The sequence below is a fragment of the Pristis pectinata genome, chromosome 13, assembly GCF_009764475.1.
Source record: "Pristis pectinata isolate sPriPec2 chromosome 13, sPriPec2.1.pri, whole genome shotgun sequence".
In the NCBI taxonomy this organism is placed as follows: Eukaryota; Metazoa; Chordata; class Chondrichthyes; order Rhinopristiformes; family Pristidae; genus Pristis; species Pristis pectinata.
This window is the reverse complement of record NC_067417.1, coordinates 49495116-49517760: the sequence shown is the minus strand read 5'-3', so window position 1 is coordinate 49517760 and position 22645 is coordinate 49495116. Positions and strand designations below refer to the sequence as shown.

The 22645-nt window shown below is 48.8% G+C and overlaps 1 protein-coding gene across 1 annotated transcript in view; it reads left to right on the top strand.

The window, feature by feature from the left end:
• Window positions 1–14367: 14367 nt before the first annotated feature.
• The window catches only part of pnp6 (purine nucleoside phosphorylase 6), a 53397-nt gene continuing 45119 nt past the window's right edge, over window positions 14368–22645 (top strand). Inside the window, exon 1 of the mRNA XM_052028291.1 lies at window positions 14368–14934. Within this exon, the coding sequence (XP_051884251.1) occupies window positions 14915–14934 (20 nt within the window). The 5' untranslated portion in view covers window positions 14368–14914. The remainder of the gene's footprint in view (window positions 14935–22645) is intronic.

Here is a 22645-nt window from a genome sequence, read left to right as displayed (position 1 = left end):
GGAACCAGAGAAGCTTGTTAGGGGTTGGCTGTGCTGCATCAAATCCCCCTTTATGACTCCTGTAGGCAATCTGATACCTTGGGATTCTGATGAACTGCTGCAACTTCAACAACACTCAAGCCCAACACTATCCAGGACAAAGCAGCCCAATCATCACTACAAATATTCGGTTCCTGTGCCTCCAGTTCACCCTAGTTACGGTATGCACCCATCTACAAAAGGAACAGCAGCAATTTCCCAAGGCTTACTCAACAGTGGCTCCGTCCATGTCCTCTGCATGGATGTCCTTAAACTGGAAAGAGCGCAAAGAGAAGATTCACGAGGATGTTTGCGGGACTGGAGGGTCTGGGTAATAAGGAGAGACTGGCCAGGCTGGGACCTTTTTTTCCCTGGAACGAAGGAGGCTGAGGGGTGACCTTATAAAGGTTTACAAAATCACGAGGGGCATAGATAAGGTGAATGATCAGTCTTTTTTCCCAAGGTAGGGCAGTCTAAGACTAGAGGGCATAGGTTTCAAAGTGAGAAGGGAAAGGGGACCTGAGGGGCAAGTTTTTCACACGCAGGGTGGTGGGTGTACAGGACGAGCTGCCAGAGGAGGCAGTGGAGATGAGTAAAATTTAAAACACATTTGGACATGGATGGGAAAGCTTTAGTGGGTTCTGGGCCAAATGCAGGCAAATGGGACTAGCTCAAGTGGACAATTTGATCAGCATAGACAAGTTGGGCCGAAGGGCCTGTTTACTCTACAACTCTTTGACTCCATGATATCTCCTCCCCATAAAGAGAAGGGAAGTAGGTGCATGGAGACATCACTACATGCAGTCTCACACCATGCTAACTTAGAAACATATCATTGTTCCTTCATCATCACTAGATCCAAATCCTAGGACACCTTGTTCAGCAGCACTATAGAACATAGAACATTACAGCACAGCACAGCACAGGCCCTTCGGCCCACGATGTTGTGCCGACATTTTATCCTGCTCTAATATCTATCTAACCCTTCGCTCCTACATCGCCCTCCATCTCTCTATCGTTCATGTGTCTATCTAAGAGTCTCTTAGATGTCCCTAACGTATCTGCCCCCACAACCTCTGCCGGCAGTGCGTTCCACGCGCCCACCACTCCCTGTGTAAAAAAAAAACCTACCTCTGACATCCCCCTTATACCTTCCTCCGATCACCTTGAAATTATGTCCCCTCATGCTAGCCATTGTTGCCCTAGGAAAAAGTCTCTGATTGTCCACTTGACCTATGCCTCATCATCTTGTACACCTCTATCACGTCACCTCTCATCCTCCTCCTCTCCAAAGAGAAAAGCCCTAGCTCACTCAACCTATCCTCATGAGACATGGTCTCCAATCCAGGCAGCATCCTAGTAAATCTCCTCTGCACCCTCTCTAAAGCTTCCACATCCTTCCTGTAATGAGGCTGTCGAATTCGGTCGGAGAGAAGACTCAAAAGGCCACTGTTCTCGTTCAATCTCTTTATTACTTGATCCGAGGAGAGAGCACCAAGCCAGGCACCTACGTCCCGGACCGGGTGGTCTCTGAGATACATTGATCTACATACATTCTTATACTTCTTCAGAGGTGCAAGCAATTACCGTACAAGGAATGATCATGCATTAGTCAGGCAGCAGGGCACTTATCTTCTACATCGTGATTGGTTACAGACAAAGGAATTTACTTAAAAAAAAGTTACTAAAGCTATCGTTCCTTAATCTTTTCCGACCATCTTGTTCCACCGGTTATATTGTATACATAAGGTTCCTCATGGTGGGCTCAGGGTCAGTTTAGAGGAGCAAGAGTCAATTGTGCAGACTTGCTGAGACAGGAACTGATTGTGTTTGGTATTATCACACCTCAAGGCTGAAGAAAACTAGCTGAAGCAAGCAAAATCTCTGAAGCAAGACACTGCAAAGCGAAGCACACTATTTCCAGCAGTCGATTACAGCCATAGTGATGTTCCCTTTAATTCACGTCTCAGGGCTCAAAATCTTTTACTCTCCTAACCCTTCCTTATACACATTCTCAAGGCAACCAGAACTGAACACAATACTCCAGGTATGGTGTAACCAGAGTTCTATAGAGCTGCAACATTACCTCAGGGCTCTTGAACTCAATACCCCGACTAACGAAGTCCAACACACCATATGTCTTCTTAACAACCCTACTGACCTGCGCAGCAACCTTGAAAGATCTATGGACGTGTACCCCAAGATCCCTCTGTTCCTCCACACTGCTAAGAGTCCTGCCATTAACCTTGTATTCTGCCTTCAAATTCGATCTCCCACAATGTATCACTTCACACTTATCCAGGTAGAACTCCATCTGCCACTTCTCAGCCCAGCTCTGCATCCTATCAATATCCTGTTGTAATCTACAGCAACCTTCTGCATTATCCACAACACCACCAACCTTTGTATCATCAGGAAACGTACTAACCCACCCTTCCACATCCTCATCCAAGTCATTTATAAAAATCACAAAGAACAGGGGTCCCAGAACAGATACCTGCAGAACACCACTGGTCACCGACCTCCAGTCAGAATACGGTCCATCTACCACCACCCTCTGTCTTCTATGAGCGAGCCAATTCTGAATCCACACAGCCAAGTTTCCCTGGATCCCATGCCTCCTGACTTTCTGAATGAGCCTTCCATGAGGAACTGAAATCCATGTTCACCACATCCACTGCTCTACCTTCATCAATGTGCTTTGTCACATCCTCACAGAATTCATCAGGCTCATGAGGCACAACCTGCCCCTCACAAAGCCATGCTGACTGTCCCTAATCAGCCTATGCTTCTCCAAATGCCCATAAATCCTGTCTCTGAGAATCTTCTCCAGCAATTTGCCCACCACTGAAGTAAGACTCGCAGGTCTGTAATTCCCAGGGTTAACCCGACTCCTTTCTTAAACAAACGAACAACATTTGCCACCCCGATTTTAAGTTCCCACTTCTGTCTGCTGCAAAGTAACACAGTGCTACAAGGTTGATTCGATAAAACGCATTTATTAGCAGTATACCACTAAGGAGAGGTCTCTTCAGCACTCGTTGACAGTCGCTTCCCGAGGTCTCCACAGTACAAAGGAGCAGACAGAAATTTATACAGATATTGTCACGCACACTTAATGAATGCAGCGCCGTGAGTTTCCGTCAGGCCTCAGAGATCCAAGGACGGACATCGCACCTGTTGTCCAACATAATTGAGTTATAATCAAGAGATTCAAAGACAGGTATCACCCCTCATTGTTTAGGACCAGCTTCCTCTTCGTTGTTTATTGCACCCAGTACCCCTATTGTCTGGCACAACGGGACTGAAACCAAGGTTCCGGACACAGTAATTATCACCTATCCCTGAGTCAGTAGCTTGCCTGCTCTTGCTTGCAAGGTATTTTTCCATCAGCTATATGTCTAGTTACAGTCGGTCACAGTTTCTTAACCCTTTACTTTCTCATTCCCTCCTGTTATCATTTCATGATAATCTAGAGAGGCACCGAGAACGGGGCCGAGAGTTAAGGACCTTGCAACAGGTCTTTAAACAGGCCAGCACCACACAGCATACTACAACAATAATGATTAGACCCACTGCTCCATGCAGCAAGTATGATGCCCACGATCCTCCTAGTAGCCACCTCAACCAACCCGCCCCTCCTGTAAGTCCCTGCCTAAAGCTATCTACTTGCTTCTGAATGTCCTGAATGGCATGGGAAATGTTGTAGTGAGAATGTGTATAAGGTACAATCAGTTCCTGTCTCAACAAGTCTGCACAATTGACTCTTGCTCCACTAAACTAACCCTGAGCCCACCATGAGAAACCTTATGTATACAATATAACCGGTGGAACAAGATGGTCTGAAAACATTAAGGAACTATAGCTTTAGTAACTTTTTTTAAGTAAATTCCTTTGTCTGTAACCAATCATGATGTACAAAATAAGTGCCATGCTGCCTGACTAATGCATGATCATTCCTTGTATGATAATTGTTTGCACCTCTGAAAAAGTATAAGAATGTATATAGATCAATGTATCTCAGAGACCACCCGGTCCGGGACGTAGGTGCCTGGCTTGGTGCTCTCTCCTTGGCTCAAGTAATAAAGAGATTGAACGAGAACAGTGGTCTTTTGAGTCTTCTCTCCGACCGAATTCGACAATTTTGGCGAGTCAGCCAGGAGTCCAAACGGCACCCAGCGGTGGATCGGTGTAAGGGGAAGAGGCAGAAACTCGCGATTGGAGACGAGATGGGCCCACAGGACCCTGATCTCCTCTCAGCCGCGATTCTGTAGCTCTCCCCCCTTCGACCCCCGACTGGAGTGACCTAAGGACTCCTCGAACTGGAGAAGGGGAAATCGGTCGGTGAGACCTATTTAAGTATTATTAATCTGACTAGGCACAGAGCGGGGTAGCCAGGCCCTGCCTGCTGACAAAGGTTTGAATGATTCGATTAGGTGTCCATTGAGGTAACCAGGCCTCACCGGCTGACGATTAGTGAGACAAGGAAAACGAATGGGGGAAATCGGGCCCCAATAAGACCCGGTAAAGAGTTGAAGGTAAGAGATTGTGAGCACTCGGGGAAAAGATAAGTGGGGGAGGAGATAAGAGTCACCGAAACAGCATCCTGCCTTAGACCGGTTGTTAAGAGGGGAAATCCCCCACGCAAAGGTCAGGATCTGAAGTGGATGCCAGAGTAGGGTGACAAAATGGGTCAGACTTTAGACAAAGGGGATGTTAAAACACCCTTGGGAAAATTGTGTAAAGAAAATCCAAATCTAGAAAAGAGTTTTCGTCAACTTAGCGCACGATTGAACAAGAAATTGGGGGACTATAATTGGCTATTGGGGGGGACTTGGGATTTAGAAAAATGTACGCACGCTGAAGCAGAGGTTTCAAAAACAAATTGTTTGCAAAATTGGAAGGATCTCATTACTAAATGGAAAGGGGTGGCAGAGAAATTGAATGAGAAATCTAAACAGATCTCTAGGGAAGTAAACGCTAAAAGGAGGGATATCCCTATTACAGATGACCAGGGTATACCCCGTCCATATATAGTCCTTAAGGCCTTGTGTGAATTGTATGATAAAAAAGGAATTAAAGCAAAGGGGGAAACTGGTAAACAAACGGCGCCTTTGGACATGTCTGGACTTCAACTACTTTTTGAGGGTGGGGAAGACACCGATATGGAAGAGGTAGTTGCCTCCGCCCCTCCCTTACCCCAATGGGGTGCGGCTGTTCCCCCATTGTATCCCCAATTTCCCTCCCAGCTTCCCACCTACTCAGAATCAGAGGAACAGGGATTTGAGGAAAACCGACCTAGCAGGGAGAATTTTTTTGACCCCATCGCTTGTCGTACTAGGTCTCGTGATAATAAGGGAAACCTTCAAACTCCCCCGGAGTGTAACCCAGGAGCTAGGGAGATAAAGAATCTCCAGGGTACAAAGCCCAAGACTCCTGCGACCCATCATCAGACCTTGGCACCCAACCTCAGGCAGGCCCATAGCAAACCCACAGGGAAGGGACTGCATTTAAACCGCCCTGAGGACAGGAAGCGTAGCGACCCTGAGGATCCGGACTCAGATACAGATGATGACCACTCAGGGAGGCATTGGCTAGAACCGTCCCCTGACCGGCCATACCTAAGTGGCAGTGGCCCCTCGGAAAAGTCTCTGCAGCCCCCGGGTAAACGACAACTTCCCCTACGAAGGGCTCCAAACCCCAGGGCGGGACAAAACAGTCAGGGTGACACGGTTGAAGTATATACTCCCTGGAAACCCCAGGAGATGTATATGATCATGAATGGGGCCCCCGATAGGAAAACAAAACCCCAAGATTTTATTGAGCACCTAATGAGCACCATTAGAATCCATCAGACTACACCCAGGGACCTCTACAGCTTTTGCTGTATGTCCCTTTCTGTGCACAAGAGGGACAAGTGGCAACAGAATTTGCAACATAATACATGGGAGGAATTTGAGGTCGCCCACCCTAACTCAAGTGATCAGGTGCGCCTAATAAGGGAAGCCCTTCAGAAAACGCTGCAACAACCGATAGATTTAATGAGAGTGATGTCCTATAAGCCAAAGAAAGATGAGGATGGCCCAGATTTTTTCGATAGGGTCTGCTCCACCTATGCGACCTATGCGGGTGATGAGAATTTCCAGAGGGGAAATGCATTCCCTCCTTGTGCCGCAAGGAGTGCGCCGCACGTAGGGACGATGACACTCCCACTTCCATAGTGCAGTGGTTATCACGTTCGCCTGACGCGCAAAAGGCTGCAGCAGCAGGACATGGGTGGGAGCTTAGCACAGAAACATGCGCCTTATTACTGCGTGAAACTCCTCCAAGTCCAGACATCTCCAACATTTTGAAACTTCAGGAGGACGCCCCTCACACTGAGATCCAATTGTGGCAGCAGCACAATTTGCCGCCCTCACCCTGTAACCCATGTCTGGACAACGCCGGCGGGCCAGATATGTGCACCTGATGCTTGTTACCCATCCTTATTGATAAACTCCACACTGACACTCATCTCGGTAAGGAGTGAATGTGTATGGTTTTGCTTAAAACATGGTGTAATCCAAATATGGAAGAGGTAGCTGGAAACAAAGCTGTGAGGTGTGTGACTTGCCAAAAAGTAAACCCAAGCAAGTCAATTAAGTGTGAAAAAGGAAGGAATCCCCCTCCTTGGGGGACCATTTGAGACGTTACAAATAGACTTTATTGAATTACCATGGGTACATTGTTATAAGTACTGCTTAGACATCCTTGATATGTTTAGTAAATGGATTGAGGCTTTTCCGACCGTCAACAACAAAGCAAGTACGGTAGTGAAAATTTTACTAAAAGACATCATTCCCCAATTTGGGATACGACGGCAACTATCGTCCGACAATGGGCGGCACGGTAGCATAGTGGTTAGCGTGACACTATTACAGCGCCAGCGATCTGGGTTCGATTCCCGTCGCTGTCTGTGAGGAGTTTGTACGTTCTCCCCGTGTCTGCGTGGGTTTCCTCCGGGTGCTCCGGTTTCCTCCCACATTCCAAAGACGTACAGGTAGGTTAATATGGGTTTAAAATGGGCGGCGCGGACTCGTTGGGCCAGAAGGGCCTGTTACCACACTGTAAATAAAGTTTTTTAAAAAATGGACCTCATTTTATTGGGAAAATTAATAAAAAGCTGTGCACAGCCCTAGGCATTGATCAACAATTACATTGCTCTCATCAGCCTACTGCAGCGGGTGCCGTAGAAAGAGCCAATGGAATTTTAAAGGACAAACTGACTAAATTGACTTTAGATACAGGACAGAATTGGTTAAAGGTACTCCCAATGGCATTATACCATATGCAAGTCACTCCCCAGAGTAGTACCTGACTGACTGCAGCCGAGATAGTGTACGGACGACCTGCCCGAACCCCGTGCGACAGTGACAACCCCCATACCCCTATTATGGATTTACAGATGATGGGACAGGAGTTACAGGACTATTGTGAGCAATTGACCCTTTCTCTTAGGTCCCTCCATTCACAGGTGAAAGAGGCTTATCGGAAAGATACGAAGGGAGATTGGCCTGATCCTGGACCAGGCGACTGGGTCCTAATCCGTGACTGGGAAAGACCGAAGCTAGGACCTCGTTGGAAGCGACCGTTCCAGGTGCTGTGACAGACACCATCAGCCGTCAAAGTGAAGGGGAACAAGAAGTGGATACATCTGAGTGATTGTAAGAGGTGGACGAAACATTCAACTTCAAATCCAATGAAAAATCCCTAATAGCTATATTCTCATCTCAGGGAGAGGAGTCAGGAGTAGGGGGGGCAGAGGCAGGATAAAAGGAGGGAAAAATAAGGAGGAAGATAAAAACAAGAATGGGAGGATTGGAAATTGGAACTGTTATGTTGTTAGGATATATCGGGGCAGGAGAATCAGTGATGGAAAATCATAATTCATTTTTGTCACTATGCCATGTTTATGCTAGGTAAGAAAACAAGACAGGATGCTGGGTATGTGCAGCGACCACTCACCATGGGGAGTCAGGGGTTTCCATTTCAATAACACCCCTTACTCAGAACGAGACCAGATCTATCCGATTTATGGCGAGGGGAGGAAGAAAATTGTAAACCAGGGGGTTATCCGTCCCTAGACCGAAATGCCTGTTATCCCTGCTGTTATAAAGGTTGGTGCCTTAGGCCTCTTCCACTTAATTATACCCTGTTGGGACCGGGGCTGGTTGTTACCCCTCCTGCTTCCCCACTGGATGCCACCTGTTACTGTAACTGTAATAAAAGTGCCCCCTATCAGTCGGGGAATAGTCCCTGCACCCGAACAAGCGCGGGAGGATTGCGCCCCGTGAACGGCACCCATTGGGTGTGCGGGAACAAGGCCTATCCTTGGTTACCTGGGGAAAGACCAAATCCCAAAGGGGAGGACTTGGGTTTCATGTATACACCCGCCTGGCGTAAAGGGTGGAGTGGGTGCTGTTACCTTCGTTATCTTGCCCCTCATTTGAACCACCCCCAGCAACACCCAGACTGGTTAATGCGGCAACGATGGAAGTTGACAGAAACGGATCGATTTTTCTGGACTCTGTTCCCACCATACGGTACTGCCAGAGCAGGGGTGGAGATTCAGAAATTAGCAGCAGCTCTGGAAGAGCTTGCTAACAATACGGCCGACACTTTAGGGGAACCTCAATCACAGGTGAACAGCATAACAACCGAGATGATAGCCATCAGCCTGATAGTATTGCAGAATAGGATGGCGTTGGACTTTATCCTGGCAGAGAAGGGGGGCACTTGTGCCATGATCGGGAAGGAATGCTGCACATTTATACCTGATGTTTCTTCCAATGTCACTGACCTGTCCAAGCACATTCAAAACGACAACTCCAACCTGGTTGGGAGTGGGGAAGCTGGGGGTTATCGGGATGGAGCAGTTGGTTACCTAATCTGGCAATTTATGCTTGAATAATCATCGTGGGTCTATTTGTTGGCCTAGCCATATTAAAGTGTATTCTGCACCGGATGATGAACTCAGTCGAGGGATTAATACCCGTGCAAAAGGTGCTGGTGGCACGTTCACCCCGAGGCCAGGATCACGAGGAACTTTTGAGACCACTACCACCAGAAGAGTATTATCATGATATGATAAAAGGAGGGAATGAGAATCTGTATAAGGAAAGGTTAGGAGAGTAAAAGATTGTGAGCCCTGAAACGAGAATTAAAGGGTACATCACTATGGCTGTAATCGACTGCTGGAAATAGTGTGCTTCGCTTTGCAGTGTCTTGCTTCAGAGATTTTGCTTGCTTCAGCTAGTTTTCTTCAGCCTTGAGGTGTGATAATACCAAACACAATCAGTTCCTGTCTCAGCAAGTCTGCACAATTGACTCTTGCTCCACTAAACTGACCCTGAGCCCACCATGAGGAACCTTATGTATACAATATAACCGGTGGAACAAGATGGTCGGAAAAGATTAAGGAACGATAGCTTTAGTAACTTTTTTTTAAGTAAATTCCTTTGTCTGTAACCAATCACGATGTAGAAAATAAGTGCCATGCTGCCTGACTAATGCATGATCATTCCTTGTATGATAATTGTTTGCACCTCTGAAGAAGTATAAGAATGTATGTAGATCAATGTATCTCAGAGACCACCCGGTCCGGGACGTAGGTGCCTGGCTTGGTGCTCTCTCCTCGGATCTAATAGAGAGATTGAATGAGAACAGTGGCCTTTTGAGTCTTCTCTCCAACCAAACTTGACACTGGAACATTGAACATAGAACACAGAACAGTGCAGCGCAGGAACAGGCCATTCGGCCCACCATGTCTGTGCCGACCACGATGCCAATCTAAACTAATCCCATCTGCCTGCACCTGATCTATATCCCTCCACCCCAGCCTGTTCATGTGTCTGTCTAAATGCCTCTTAAACATTGCTATTGTATCTGCTCCCACCACCTCCCCTGGCAGCGCGTTCCAGGCACCCACCGCTCTCTGTGTACAAAAATAAAACTAGTAGTGTGTGTGTGTCTGTGTGTGTGTGTGTGTGTGTGTGTGTGTGTGTGTGTGTGTGTGTGTGTGTGGTGTTATCTCCAAGACAGAAAGACTATAACAACGTGCTGGCTATTTTGCGCAGAGAGTCGAAGAGAGAGAGAGACACACACTGACTGTCGGTCTCCGTATCAATGGACGAAGAACAATAGCTGTGTCTGTCACTACAATCCATGTATGGATTTTTGGAGCAAACAAGTGGAGTCCAGGAGTTAACCTGTGCTGGAAAGCAGGTATTTCTGTGGACGGCCACCTATCGAATGCCTTCTGGGTGGCAGATACTTCGGAACAAAGCAGTGGAGATCAACAGTGATTGAGGTGTTGTCTGGGTTCCATCGTGGAACATGCGAATTTCGTCATTTTTCTCTCTACATTCCTTTTACATTTTCTCTCCAGTCAGTGGTCTTGCAAAAGCCTTTGCTCATGTTTCACCTGATGACTTGCTGAACTGAACTTTGAGAACTATTCCTAGACTTGGAGTTTGGGAATTTGCCACACACACACTTTGAGTTTATTAGCTTTGGGTATTACGTTTAATATCTAATGTTTTTACTTTTCTCATTATCACAAGTAGTTACTAATAGAATAGTTTCTAACACTTATACATGGCTCGTTGTGTTTCTATTGTTGCTGGTACGTAACAACACATCTCCTTTGAACTTTCCCCCTCTCACCTCAAACTCTGCCCTCTAGCATTCGAGATTTCCACCCTGGGGGAAAAGATTCTGACTCTCTACCCTGTCTATACCTCTCATAATTTTACAACCTTCTATCAGGTCTCCCCTCAGCCCCCGCCGCTCCAGAGAAAACAGTCCAAATTTGTCCAGCCTCTCCTTCTAACTAATACTCTCCAATCCAGGCAACATCCTGGTGAACCTCTTCCGCATCCTCTCCAAAACCTTCCTCTTGGAGGAGGAGGAGGAAGGGGGTGGGGGAAAAGTTTGAGCTTGCCCCAGGTATTCCTGGAGTGATTCTTCTATCAAGACCACAGTGAAGGACAGTGTCTGAAATAAATGCTCTTCCCTGGAAGTCTGTCGCCAACCTTAGGATTAGTGCAAGGACCACGCGTCAACATGACCAACAGAACTAAAGTGTGACTCTCTGGCTCTTTCCTGGCTGGAGGTGGAGATATTTGCAACATGAGGCTGTTGTTGCACTCTAGTTGTGTGACTCCCTGGTTGTGTCCTTCACTATCCACTTCCCCTCAGAGAAGACTGGATATCTTTGATCCTCTCCTACCAGAGACCATCTGGCAGAGGGAGAACCTGGCGTTACAGATCTGTAACTCCATCGATGCAGGGTGTCAGCAACATTTGGCTCAATAAGTGTTGCATCTCCGCACCAGCTTAAGTAGTTCACAGGGCATACATCAATCCTCCTGGTGAATGCAGTCATCTCTGCCTGCTTGTGTTAGATGGTATACAAACAGTCTGCATTAATGTGGTGTTTCTCAAGTCCTCAGGCATCCTAGTGTGCTTCACAGATTAAGATAGATATAAGATATTTATTTATTAGTCACAAGTACATCGAAACACACAGTGAAATGTGTCTTTTTGTGATACTGGGGGCAGCCTGCACGTGCCGCCATGCTTCTGGCGCCAACATAGCATGCCCACAGCTCCTAACCTGTACATCTTTGGAATGTGGGAGGAAACCGGAGTACCCAGAGGAAACCCACGCAGACACACGGAGAGAACGTACAAACTCCTTACAGACAGCGACGGGAATTGAACCCGGGTCGCTGGCGCTGTAATAGTGTTACACTAACCGCTACACTACCGTGTCGCCATGGTAGTGCAGTAAGAATGTTAGAAGAGTCATCTCTACTGAAATGGAGGGAGATCCCCGACACATCCTTCACAAGAAGATCCCACATGATATAATGTGGATCTACAGGCTCTGGTGCAGAGGGACAGACCCACAGGTCTATCCAACCTCTCCTGTGCAATTGTGATATTCTTTGCAATGAACACACTTGCCACCCCATCTTAAATGTTATGGTCTCCCAGGGTGATAGATGAACGTAAATGCTCACCAAATGAAAGAAAGCATTTTATTTTCCTTTCCACAGCCATTGTTTCTGGATCGCGACATTACGGGCAAGGGCAGCACTGTTCGTCCATCCCACAACATGGGAGAGGAAGCCGTACTCAGCCTGGTGAGCCTGCTCCACTATTTAGTGTCACCGTGGCTGATTCTCTTTCCCAGTATCACATTCCTGCCCCATAACCCCCAGCGCCATTTACCTCCAGAAGTGTATCTACTTCCTTAAATATGTGCAGTGATTTGGCTTCCAGTGCCCTCAGTGGTGGCAAATTCCACAGATTCACTTTCCTCTGAGTGAAGCAATTTCTCCTCATCTCAGACCTGAATGCACACCATATAAGATAAGATTTCTTTATTAGTCACATATACATCGAAACACAGTGAAATGCATCTTTTTCGTAGAGTGTTCTGGGGGCAGCCCGCAAGTGACGCCACGCTTCTGGCGCCAACATAGCATGCCCACAACTTCCTAACCCGTACGTCTTTGGAATGTGGGAGGAAACCGGAGCACCCGGAGGAAACCCACACAGACACGGGGAGAACGTACAATCTCCTTACAGACAGCAGCCAGATTTGAACCTGGGTCACTGGCGCTGTAAAGCGTTATGCTAACCGCTACACTACCATGCTGCATATCTTGAGAAACTGCAATCACCTGTTCTCGGTTCCCCCAGTCAGGGAAACATCCCATACTCAATCTGTCGAGCCCTGTAAGAATTTTGCATTCTTCCAAACTCCAATGGATAGATATCAGGTTGACCCAATCTCTCATCATACAGTAGCCGCTCCACCCAATCAGCATGGTGAAACATTGCTCTACTGCCTTTACTTCTGAAGCTTGGAGACCAAAGCTATGCACCAGGTGTAATCTTGCCCTTGAGAACATGTGTGTGAGCCATCTCCTTCAACCGCTGCAGTCCTTCTGGTGAAGGTGCTCCTGCAGTGTTGCCAGGTCGGGAGTCTCTGGATTGACCCGATGATGACTAGGAGGACGAGCAATATAATTCCCAAGTCGGAATAATTTGTGACTTGAAGGGGAAGCTGCACGTTCCCATGTGTCTAGTGTCTGTCTGTTCCTCAGCGCTGGAGGTGACAGGTTTGGGAAGGTGCTGTCGGAGTAGCCTAGACAAGTGACGGCAGTGCGCTTTGTGTGCGGCGCGTACTGCAGCCACCGTGCACCGGGCGCGGAGAGTGGTCGATGGGATGCGGTTCAAATCAGCTGCTCTGCCCTGGACGGGGTCGAGCTCCCTGTTGTTGGAACTGCACTCCTCCGGGCGAGTGGGGAAGTGTCTGTCGCACGCCTGACCCGTGCCATGCGGAGAAGGAAAAGGTTGTGGGGCACTGGGACGTGAGTCACTTACAGCGGGTTTACCCCATCCCTGACCTGCTCTTGTAGATACTGTTATACGTGGATGGTCCAAATGAGTTTCTGGTCAGGGGGACCCAGAGGATGTTGGTAAGCACTCAGTGATGGGTGATTGCTGTCTGATAAAACTAGTCCGGGAGACATGCTCCACCCGGGGCGTTTGGGGGAGATCAGCATCAGAATCAGGTTTATTATCACTGACAGATGCCGTGAAATCATTTTGTGGCAGCAGTACAGGGCAAAGACATGAAAATGACTATAAATGATGTGAAATGACAAAGACGTAAAAGCTGCCATCTGATATGGTAAATGCGGGCTCACTCTTAAGTTTTAAGAATAAATTGGATAGATACATGGACAGGAGAGGTCTGGAGGGTTATGGACCGGGTGCAGGTCAATGGGACTCACGGAATAAAGTTTCGGCACAGACTAGAAGGGCCGAATGGCCTGTTTTCTGTGCTGTCCTGTTCTATGGTCCCACTGCAAAAGTAAATAAATAGTGCCAAACAAAAGGAAATGACAAGGTTCATCGGACCGTTCGGAAATCTGATGGCGGAGGGGAAGAAGCTGTCCTGAACCATTGAGTGTGAGATAGCCAGTATCAAAAGGTGGGGGGAAGGGGGTGGGGCAAGAGCTGATAGGTGAGGGGGGGGTGTGATAGGCAGGTGGGGAGGGGAGGGTGGGAATGGTGTCTGGCAGGTGATAGGTGGAGGCGATAAAGGTTTGCGTCACCTGTTCTTCACTGGGAAGGTTCCTACATGAAGTGCGGCGGGGGTGGGGTGGGGTGGGGAGGACGCTGTTCGCACTCTTACACACCGGCCTGCTACAGAAAATTGATCAGCAAAGTATGGGGCAATTCAGCATGTCCCGTCGCTCAATCAAATCATGGGTGATCAATATATCAGTTCCAATTCCCCGCCTTTCAAAAATGCTTCGATCGCTGTCTTGTCCCGGGGTTAGGAAAGTCGCGCTTGCTTATGAGCAAACGAATCCGGATTTCCTTCCCTTCAGAGCCAAGCTGTTCACCTTGAGATTATTGCACATGTTGGGACCTTTTAAATATCTCATGTGCCTCAACCAGATGTCTCTCGAAAGTCGAGCGAACCCAGGTCAAATTAAGACAATCCAGGATGTTTACAGTGTGGGTGGGGTTGTTAACTGATCTAACAGCCCTGGTTTATTTTTTAAAATTCTTTATTTAAATTCGACAAAGGTGGCCCTGGTTCCTCGCTCTCTCCCGTTTAAATTCCCGTGTGAAATTCAAATATACAACATTATTGTAATCCGGAAACCTGGGTGTCTCCCGCTGACGTCAGGCTGGGCAGGATAATTCCCCTCCTTTAAACAGCGGCAGGGCGAGCTGTTTCTGTTCTCGCCCTTGAGGGAGGGGCAGGACCAGAACCAGGACCAGAGGCGGGCGAGAGGGGAGCGGAGGAGGAGGAGGAGGAGCAGGGATGGCCGGCGAGGCCAGCAGGTAGGGATGGGTCGCCTGCCGGCCTGGAAACCGACGTGTCTCAGTTTCAGGGCGCCGTCTCCATGGAGACCCTTGTATCAAAGCCCGCTGACGTAGCACGCCATGTATCAGCGCTTTCCCCCCCCCCCCCAACCACCACCACCACCACCCCCCCCAACAACCACCACCACCCCCCCCAACAACCACCACCACCCCCCCAACAACCACCACCACCCCCCCCCAACAACCACCACCACCCCCCCCCAACAACCACCACCACCCCCCCCCAACAACCACCACCACCCCCCCAACAACCACCACCCCCACCCCCCCCAACCACCACCCCCACCCCCCCAACCACCACCCCCACCCCCCCCAACCACCACCACTACCCCCCCCAACCACCACCACCCCCCCCCCCCACCTGCCAGTGGGTCCCACCGGTGTCCAGGAGCCACCAGCAGGTTGCTCTGGGGTTGGGGTGGCCACTGTAATGTGAATAAGGCGCTAACCTCCAGAGGCTGACTCAGGAACTCGAGGGGTTTAAGTACTGTTGGCAGAGCTGAGGATGTGTATCACCATTTTATGAAAAACAAGCCTCCCCATCCCCAAGTTCCAGCAACTCCCTTACGTGAATCCCAATTCATTTGTATTCGTTGGAGGGCTGTGCACTTTTGCAGGCTGAGCCAGCATTTCATTGCCCGTCCCTAGTTGCCTGGGAGAAGGTGGCGGTGAGCTGCCTTCTGCAACCGCTGCAGTCCGTGAGGTGTGGGTGCACCCACAGTGGTGTCAGGGAGGGAGTTGCAGGACTTTGACCCAGCGACGGTGAAGGGACGGCGATATATTTCCAAGTCGGGACGGTGTGAGGCTCGGAGGGCAACTCCCAGGGGGTGGTGTTCACTGAGCTTTTGCTGCCCTTGTCCTTCTCGCTGGGAGAGGTGGTGGGTTTGGAAGGTGCTGCCTGAGGAGTCTCGGTGAGTTGCTGCAGTGCATCCTGTAGATGGGACAGACTGCTGCTACTGTGTGTTGGTGGTGGAGTGAGTGTGGCTCAAAGTCAAGTTTATTTGCAAAATGTAGCAATTTATAAGTTATTGCACTTGTTCAGGGGGTGGGAACAGTGAAGTTAGGACTATTGTCTTATTTTGTGAGAATGTCAGGCACACACGCAAGGAATGAGAGAGCAAAAACAGCAAATTTCTGGTATTTACATAGGAGGGTTCACTTCGGCTATGTGTAGGGCAGGCACGTTAGTGCAGCGGTTAGCGTAACACTTTACAGCGCCAGTGACCTGAGTTCAATTCCAGCCGCTGTCTGTAAGGGAGTTTGTACGTTCTCCCCGTGTGTCTGTGTGGGTTTCCTCCGGGTGCTCCGGTTTCCTCCCACATTCCAAAGACGTACGGGTTCGGAAATTGTGGGCATGATACGTTGGCGCCGGAAGCGTGGCAACACTCGCGGGCTACCCCCCAGAACACTCTACGCAAGAGATGCATTTCGCTGTGTGTTTCGATGTACATGTGACTAATAAAGAAACCTGATCTGACGTGATGAGGACCAGCGAAACTCTAGAGGTAAGAAAACAAACTGCTGTAGGAACTCAGGTCAGGCAGCACCTGCGGAGGCAGAGGGATGGTCAATGTTTCAGGTTGAGACCCTGCATCAGGGCTGAGGGTGGAGAGGGAGTATAAAGAGGTTGAAGGGATGGTAGGTGGTCGGTGAAACCAGGTGGCCTACCCGCCCCTGCCTCCCCCCTCCCCCCTCCCCCCTCCCCTCGTTATCTGTCTCTCTCCCCTCTCCACCCTCAGTCCCGGTGCAGGGCCTCGACCTGAAATACTGACCATCCCTCTGCCTCCACAGATACTGCTCGACCTGCTGAGTTCCTCCACCAGCTTGTTCTTGCTCCAGATTCCAGCGTCTGGAGTCTCTCTTGTGTCTCCAGTTTCCAGGGGTTCACGTGGGAACATCCTCTTCCTTTCTCTCTGCTGTACGTAACATTTTCTTTAAAGGTACTTCGGCCTTTCCCCTCCTTGTGGTAGCAAGTTCTGAGTCCGAGTGTTCTCTGTGAGAGAAGTTGCCCCTGAATTGGATCTATGCACACCTTACTTTCCTGGCCCCTGGTTGGTGGATTACCTGCCAAGTGTTAACATCCCTGAATCTACCCCATCAAACCCATTCACAATCTTGAGCCTTCCATAAGGCTGCTTTATTCCAGGGAAAAGCCCCCAAGTGCTTTTCATTGCCAAGTTATGACCTGGTGTTACCCTTGTAAATCTATTTAAAGCTTCTCCAGTGTTTGGATATCATTTTTCTAAAATCGAGGCCAGAACTGTGCAGTGTGCTCTCTGCCACCTTCTGTGCATAACCTTTTAGTGTAGATGGACTGAAAGGTCAGCACAGACATGGTGGGCCGAAGGGCCTGTTTGTGTTCTGTGCAACTCTATGGCAGTACTGCAGTCTAAATAGGCCCACTCCTTTGCATTGTGAACTGCTTGAATGTTGCAGTGCATTGGACACTGCTGTGCTGTGTGTTACCCCTGGTTGCCCTGATGACAATACATGAGGAGCACAAGGTGTTCTCATGGAGTCGCTTGCAGAACAGACCGGATAAGGCCTCCTAACCTGCTTCTCCAGAAAACTCCGGTGAAGCAGGTGGATTTGTACTGCAGTCCAGCAACTGTCACAATCACTTTGTTCGTCATCAGTCACAAACATTTAGACGTACGGTATTTCCCTCCCGGCCTGCCTTGCTGGGATTTGAACTTGCCCCTCGAGGTGCCGGAATCAAAAAGGTTGTTGCAGTCACCGGCTCCCTACCAACCCTGGTTTATTCAACCTGCAAGATATGAAAGTTGGTGGTGTTGTGGATGATGAGGGAGATTGTCTAAGGTTTACAGCAGCATATGGATCAGATGAAAAGTTGGGCAGAGTATTGGCAGATGGAATTTAATCCTAACAAGTGCAAGGTGATGCATTTTAGGAAGTCAGATAGGGGTAGGTCATTGACCGTAAATGAAAGGGCAGCAGGGAATGTTGATAAACAGAGAGTCCTTGGGATTCAAGTCCATATTTCCCTGCAAGTGGTCACACAGGTCAATAGAGCGGAAAAGAAGCCATATGGGCGTACTTGCTGCCTTAGGTCAGAGAATAGCATATAAAAGTTGGGATGTTATTTTGCAACTTTGTGAAACGTTGGATAGACTTGGAGTATTGTGTGCAGTTCTGGTCAACACACTATCAGAAGGATGTGATTGTGTCAGAGGGGGTGCGGAAGAGACTCACGAGGGTGTGGCCTTGGATTGGAGGACTTTAGATTACACAGGCTGGGGCTGTTTTCCCTGGAGCGAAGGAGGCTGAGGGGTGACCTGAGAGAGGAATATGAGAGGCATAGATAGGGTAGGTAGTTAAAATGATTTTCCCATGGTAGGGGGATGTTTTCAGTGAGAGGGAGGAGTTTTAAAGGGTTTTGTTTTACGCAGAGAGGGGTTGATATCTGGGACATGCTGCCAGAGGTGGGGGTGGTATCAGATACAATTGCTGCGTTTAAGAGGCATTTAGACAGACATGTAGATAGGCAGGGTGTAGAAAGATATGGTCGTAACGCGGGCAAATGGGATTAGTGTAGGTGGGCAAAAGGGTTGGCATGGACGTGTTGGGCCGAAGGGCCTGTTTCTGTGCTGTACAACTCCGTGACTCTGCACAATATACCAAGAAAAACTTTTTTTTCTGCCTCTCCAGAAGAATACAATACTGTGAGGTAGAGTGAAGGTGTGTGGTCGGGACGCTCCAGTTAATGCACCTCTGGGGAAGGCTTGTGGTCCTTTCTCTGAGCATCACGTTTGTACGTCTACAAGTGTGGTCCCTGACCCCAGACACGGCTTCTCCGCTGTGGACAGTTACCTGCACCATGGCAATCTGAGCTGCCTGCTAGTCCAGAGGTGTGGACTGGTGCACCACACGCACACATCCACAACACCCCCACCCCACTCCTTTGCGGCTGGGGATCTTGCATTCTGTTAACTTGATAAATCTGAACTGAAGAACCAATATCAGTAGCGGCGACTGAGGTTGATGGATCGGTGTTATCTCTGTTTATGAGGGATGTGGTTGACTCATGAAGCTAATCTACCAGACTGAAAGTGTGGGAGAAATATGAAAGACGATTGAGAACGCTCTCGAATTTCTGTAGGAGGGGAGCTAGAGGGTTAACTTCTGTTCTGCCGATAGCCAAGGAGCTCTCCACGTATGGTGATGTTCTTGCGTCTTGTCTGCCACGCAGGATGCGACAATCTAATTATACTTCGTTCCTCAAAAGCACTAGACTAAGGCTGAAACCATGGTTGCTCACTTCTGCCATTTATTTCTGCTTTTCACTTCTGCTTGGATGCTTGTGGTCACATACTCTTGTAATACAAATAAAGGTTGTAATCTCTTGGTCGGGCAGAGCTGTGGAACTCCACTTTTAGGAGTCTGGGCTCTCCACGATATCAATGAAGATTTCCGAAGCAGATGCCTGCCGGGTCCGTGTGATACATTCCCACAACAGGAAGTGAATGACAGAACGCCCAGATTTGATCCGAGAGTAATGAAGAGAGCCCTGAAATGGTTGGGTTATCCCAATCCATGGGAACCTTTCACGGATCCACCAGTCCGTCCGTTATCTTCACACTTGCCCCTCGGGTCCTGGGGATTTATCGGCCTTCGATCCCATTCAGTTTTCCAATAGTATTTTGTTTTTGCACTTTAGTTTCTTCCAGTTCCTTGTTCATTTCAGACCGGTTGCTCCCCATCATTTGCAGGAGGTTTTCTCTCTGTCCACTGAAGGAAGACTCAAAGTATTTAATTTCTCTCCCATTCCCTTATTTCCATAAGACAAAGGAGCAGAGGGTGACCATTCGGCCCATCGAGTCTGCTCCGCCATTCTATCGTGAGCTGATCCATTCTCCCATTTAGCCCCACTCCCCCCCCCGCCTTCTCACCACAACCTTTGATGCCCTGGCTACTCAGATACCTATCAATCTCTGCCTTAAATACACCCAATGACTTTGCCTCCACAGCCGCCCATGGCGACAAATTCCACAGATTCAGCACTCTCTGGCTAAAGGAATTTCTCCGCATCTCTGTTCTGAATGGGCGCCCTTCAATCCTGAAGTCGTGCCCTCTTGTACTAGACTCCCCTACCACGGGAAACAACTTCGCCACATCTACTCTGTCCAGGCCTTTTAACATTCAAAATGTTTCTATGAGGTCCCAGTATAACTTTGTCTCAGTCTTTAAGAGACTCTCATTATTTTTTGCTCACCTATTCTTTTTTTACATATCTACAGTAGCTTTTAAAGTCTGTTCCTATGTGTTTTTTTTTGCTTGCTTACCCACAAAGCTCTGGACACTGCAGTCAGTGGACACTTCACACCGCTAAAACACAGCTCCGTGACTGTCCCCTCTCGAGGATGGGAGTTCACAAGACGAGGCTGAAACATTTTCAGTTCTCTTCATATGGACACAGTAACAGGAGTAGTCCTGATGCAGGGTTTCAGCTCGAAACGTCGACGATTCCTTCCCCCTCCCCACAGATGCTGCTCGACCCGCTGAGTCCCTCCAGCAGATTGTGTGTTGCTCCAGATTCCAGCAGCTGCAGATTCTTGTGTGTCCGTAGGAATAAGAGATTTGCACTTTAAGCCGTTCAAGGCATTGGCTGCTCTCTGAAGATGAGATAAGATCTCTTTATTAGTCATGTGTACAATCGAAACATACAATGAAATGCATCCTTTGCATAGAATGTTCTGGGGGCAGCCCGCAAGTGTCACCCCTCTTCCTGCACCAACATAGCATGCCCACGACTTCCTAACCCGTACGTCTTTGGAATGTGGGAGGAAACCAGAGCACCCGGAGGAAACCCACGCAGACACGGGGAGAACGTACAAACTCCTTACAGACAGCGGCCGGAATTGAACCCAGGTCGCCGGCGCTGTAAAGCGTGCCTGCCCACTAACTAACTCTGTACAATTCCATGCTTAAAGGGGACCTGAGGGGCAACTTTTTCGCACAGAAGGCAGTGGGTATATAGAACGAGCTGCCAGAGGAAGTGGTAGAGGTACATACAACTACAGTGTTTAAAGGACATTTGGATAAGAGAACTTCAGAGGCAGAGGGTCCAAACAGAGGGAAATGGAACAAGCTCTGGAAGTCAGCATGGATGAGCTGGGCAAAGGGACTCTGACTCTATCCCCACTTTACCCCATGACCCTTAATACCTTTGCTTAATGTTGGATTTAAAATTAAAAATTGATTGCGGACCACCGACGGAAGACGGTTCCAAGGTTCGCTCAGAAGCGCCAAGCAGATGGTTCTTCTGCAGCTTCCTCATGAGTTGGCCATCGACCAGTCACCCACACCCTGGGCGAGCTCAGGAAACAGCTGAGAGGAAACTCCATCTGCAGACCGGTCTACGTCCTGCCTCTGGTGCTGGGGCGGGGAGATGTGCTCCGGAGTTAACTGCAGCTCCGGATAACCCTTCCCCAGGACAATTCACACCCCAGCAAATTTGTGACAAGGTGCAAGGTTGTCCCATTTTGTCATCTTGGGTAAAAATAGGGCACACCAGTCAGGCCAGCAACCACACTGTCGGGACACGCTCAGTCATCGACCGATGGACATTGCTGTCGACAGCTGGTGCTCACCAGCACCCTCTCAGTGGGTGCACTGGGACGGGGGATCCAGACCTTGGGGGGAAAAACACAGGGTGAACAGCTGAATTCCAGAGATGAATGGTTCCGACATCGAGAAGCTCAAATGAACTTGAAGTCAGTGGGAATCGACGAGAAAACTCTGTGCTGCCTGAAGCCACGTCCAACAGAAGGGAAGATTGTTGGAGGCTGGTTACCTCAGCTTCAAGGTGGTACTCGAGGGAGTGTTCAGGGCTCAACTGCCTTCAGCTGCACCCATTCGACACAGGAGAGCCCCTGTTCAACTTGTCGATCAGCAGCTTTCAAACTCATTCACAAAACCAAATTCATCCTTATCATTCTCATGTTTCTTGGAACATCCCCAAACCTTTCTATCCCGCCACATCCCTAAAATTTTCTATGTCCCATACATAAGCCCTCCCTCTTCCCCCCCCCCAACCAGCCCCGACCTCCCTCTCCCCTCTCCCCTCCCCTCCAGCCCCGACCCTCTCCCCTGAGCCCCGTCCTCCCTCTCCTCCCTCCAGTTCCAGCCTCCTGTGCGTTCCTAATTGCTGCACCTCTAGTTTTCCTCGGCTCTGGAACGCGCTCCCTCAATCTCCCTCACCATCTCAACGCTCTCCTCGAATCATGAACTACCTCTGCGTCCAAAGTGTCTGCCCCCTGTCCTACCACCTTGCTTGACCAACTGTGATCTGATGCTCCTAGTGCTTTGAAGTTGCTTTGCAGCTGTGAGCTGTTGTTGAGAAGGTTCTGCTGAATTTTTAGATGGGTGAAATTGTATCTCCATTTCACTGTAGCGCCTAAAACAAGGGAGTTGTGAGATTGTGGCCGCAGGTGGGTGGCTGGGGAATTTTATAATTTACTGCGTGCACAATATGCACGACTCAGTGACTTAGACTCCACCTGCAGCGTAAAAATAATCTATTTGGGGAGCCAGGATTCAGTTGTTTGTATTGGTTTATTATTGTCACTTGTACTGAGGTAGATTGAAAAACTTGTTTTGTATGCCATTTGTACAGGTCAATTCATTACACAGTGCAGTTACATTGAGT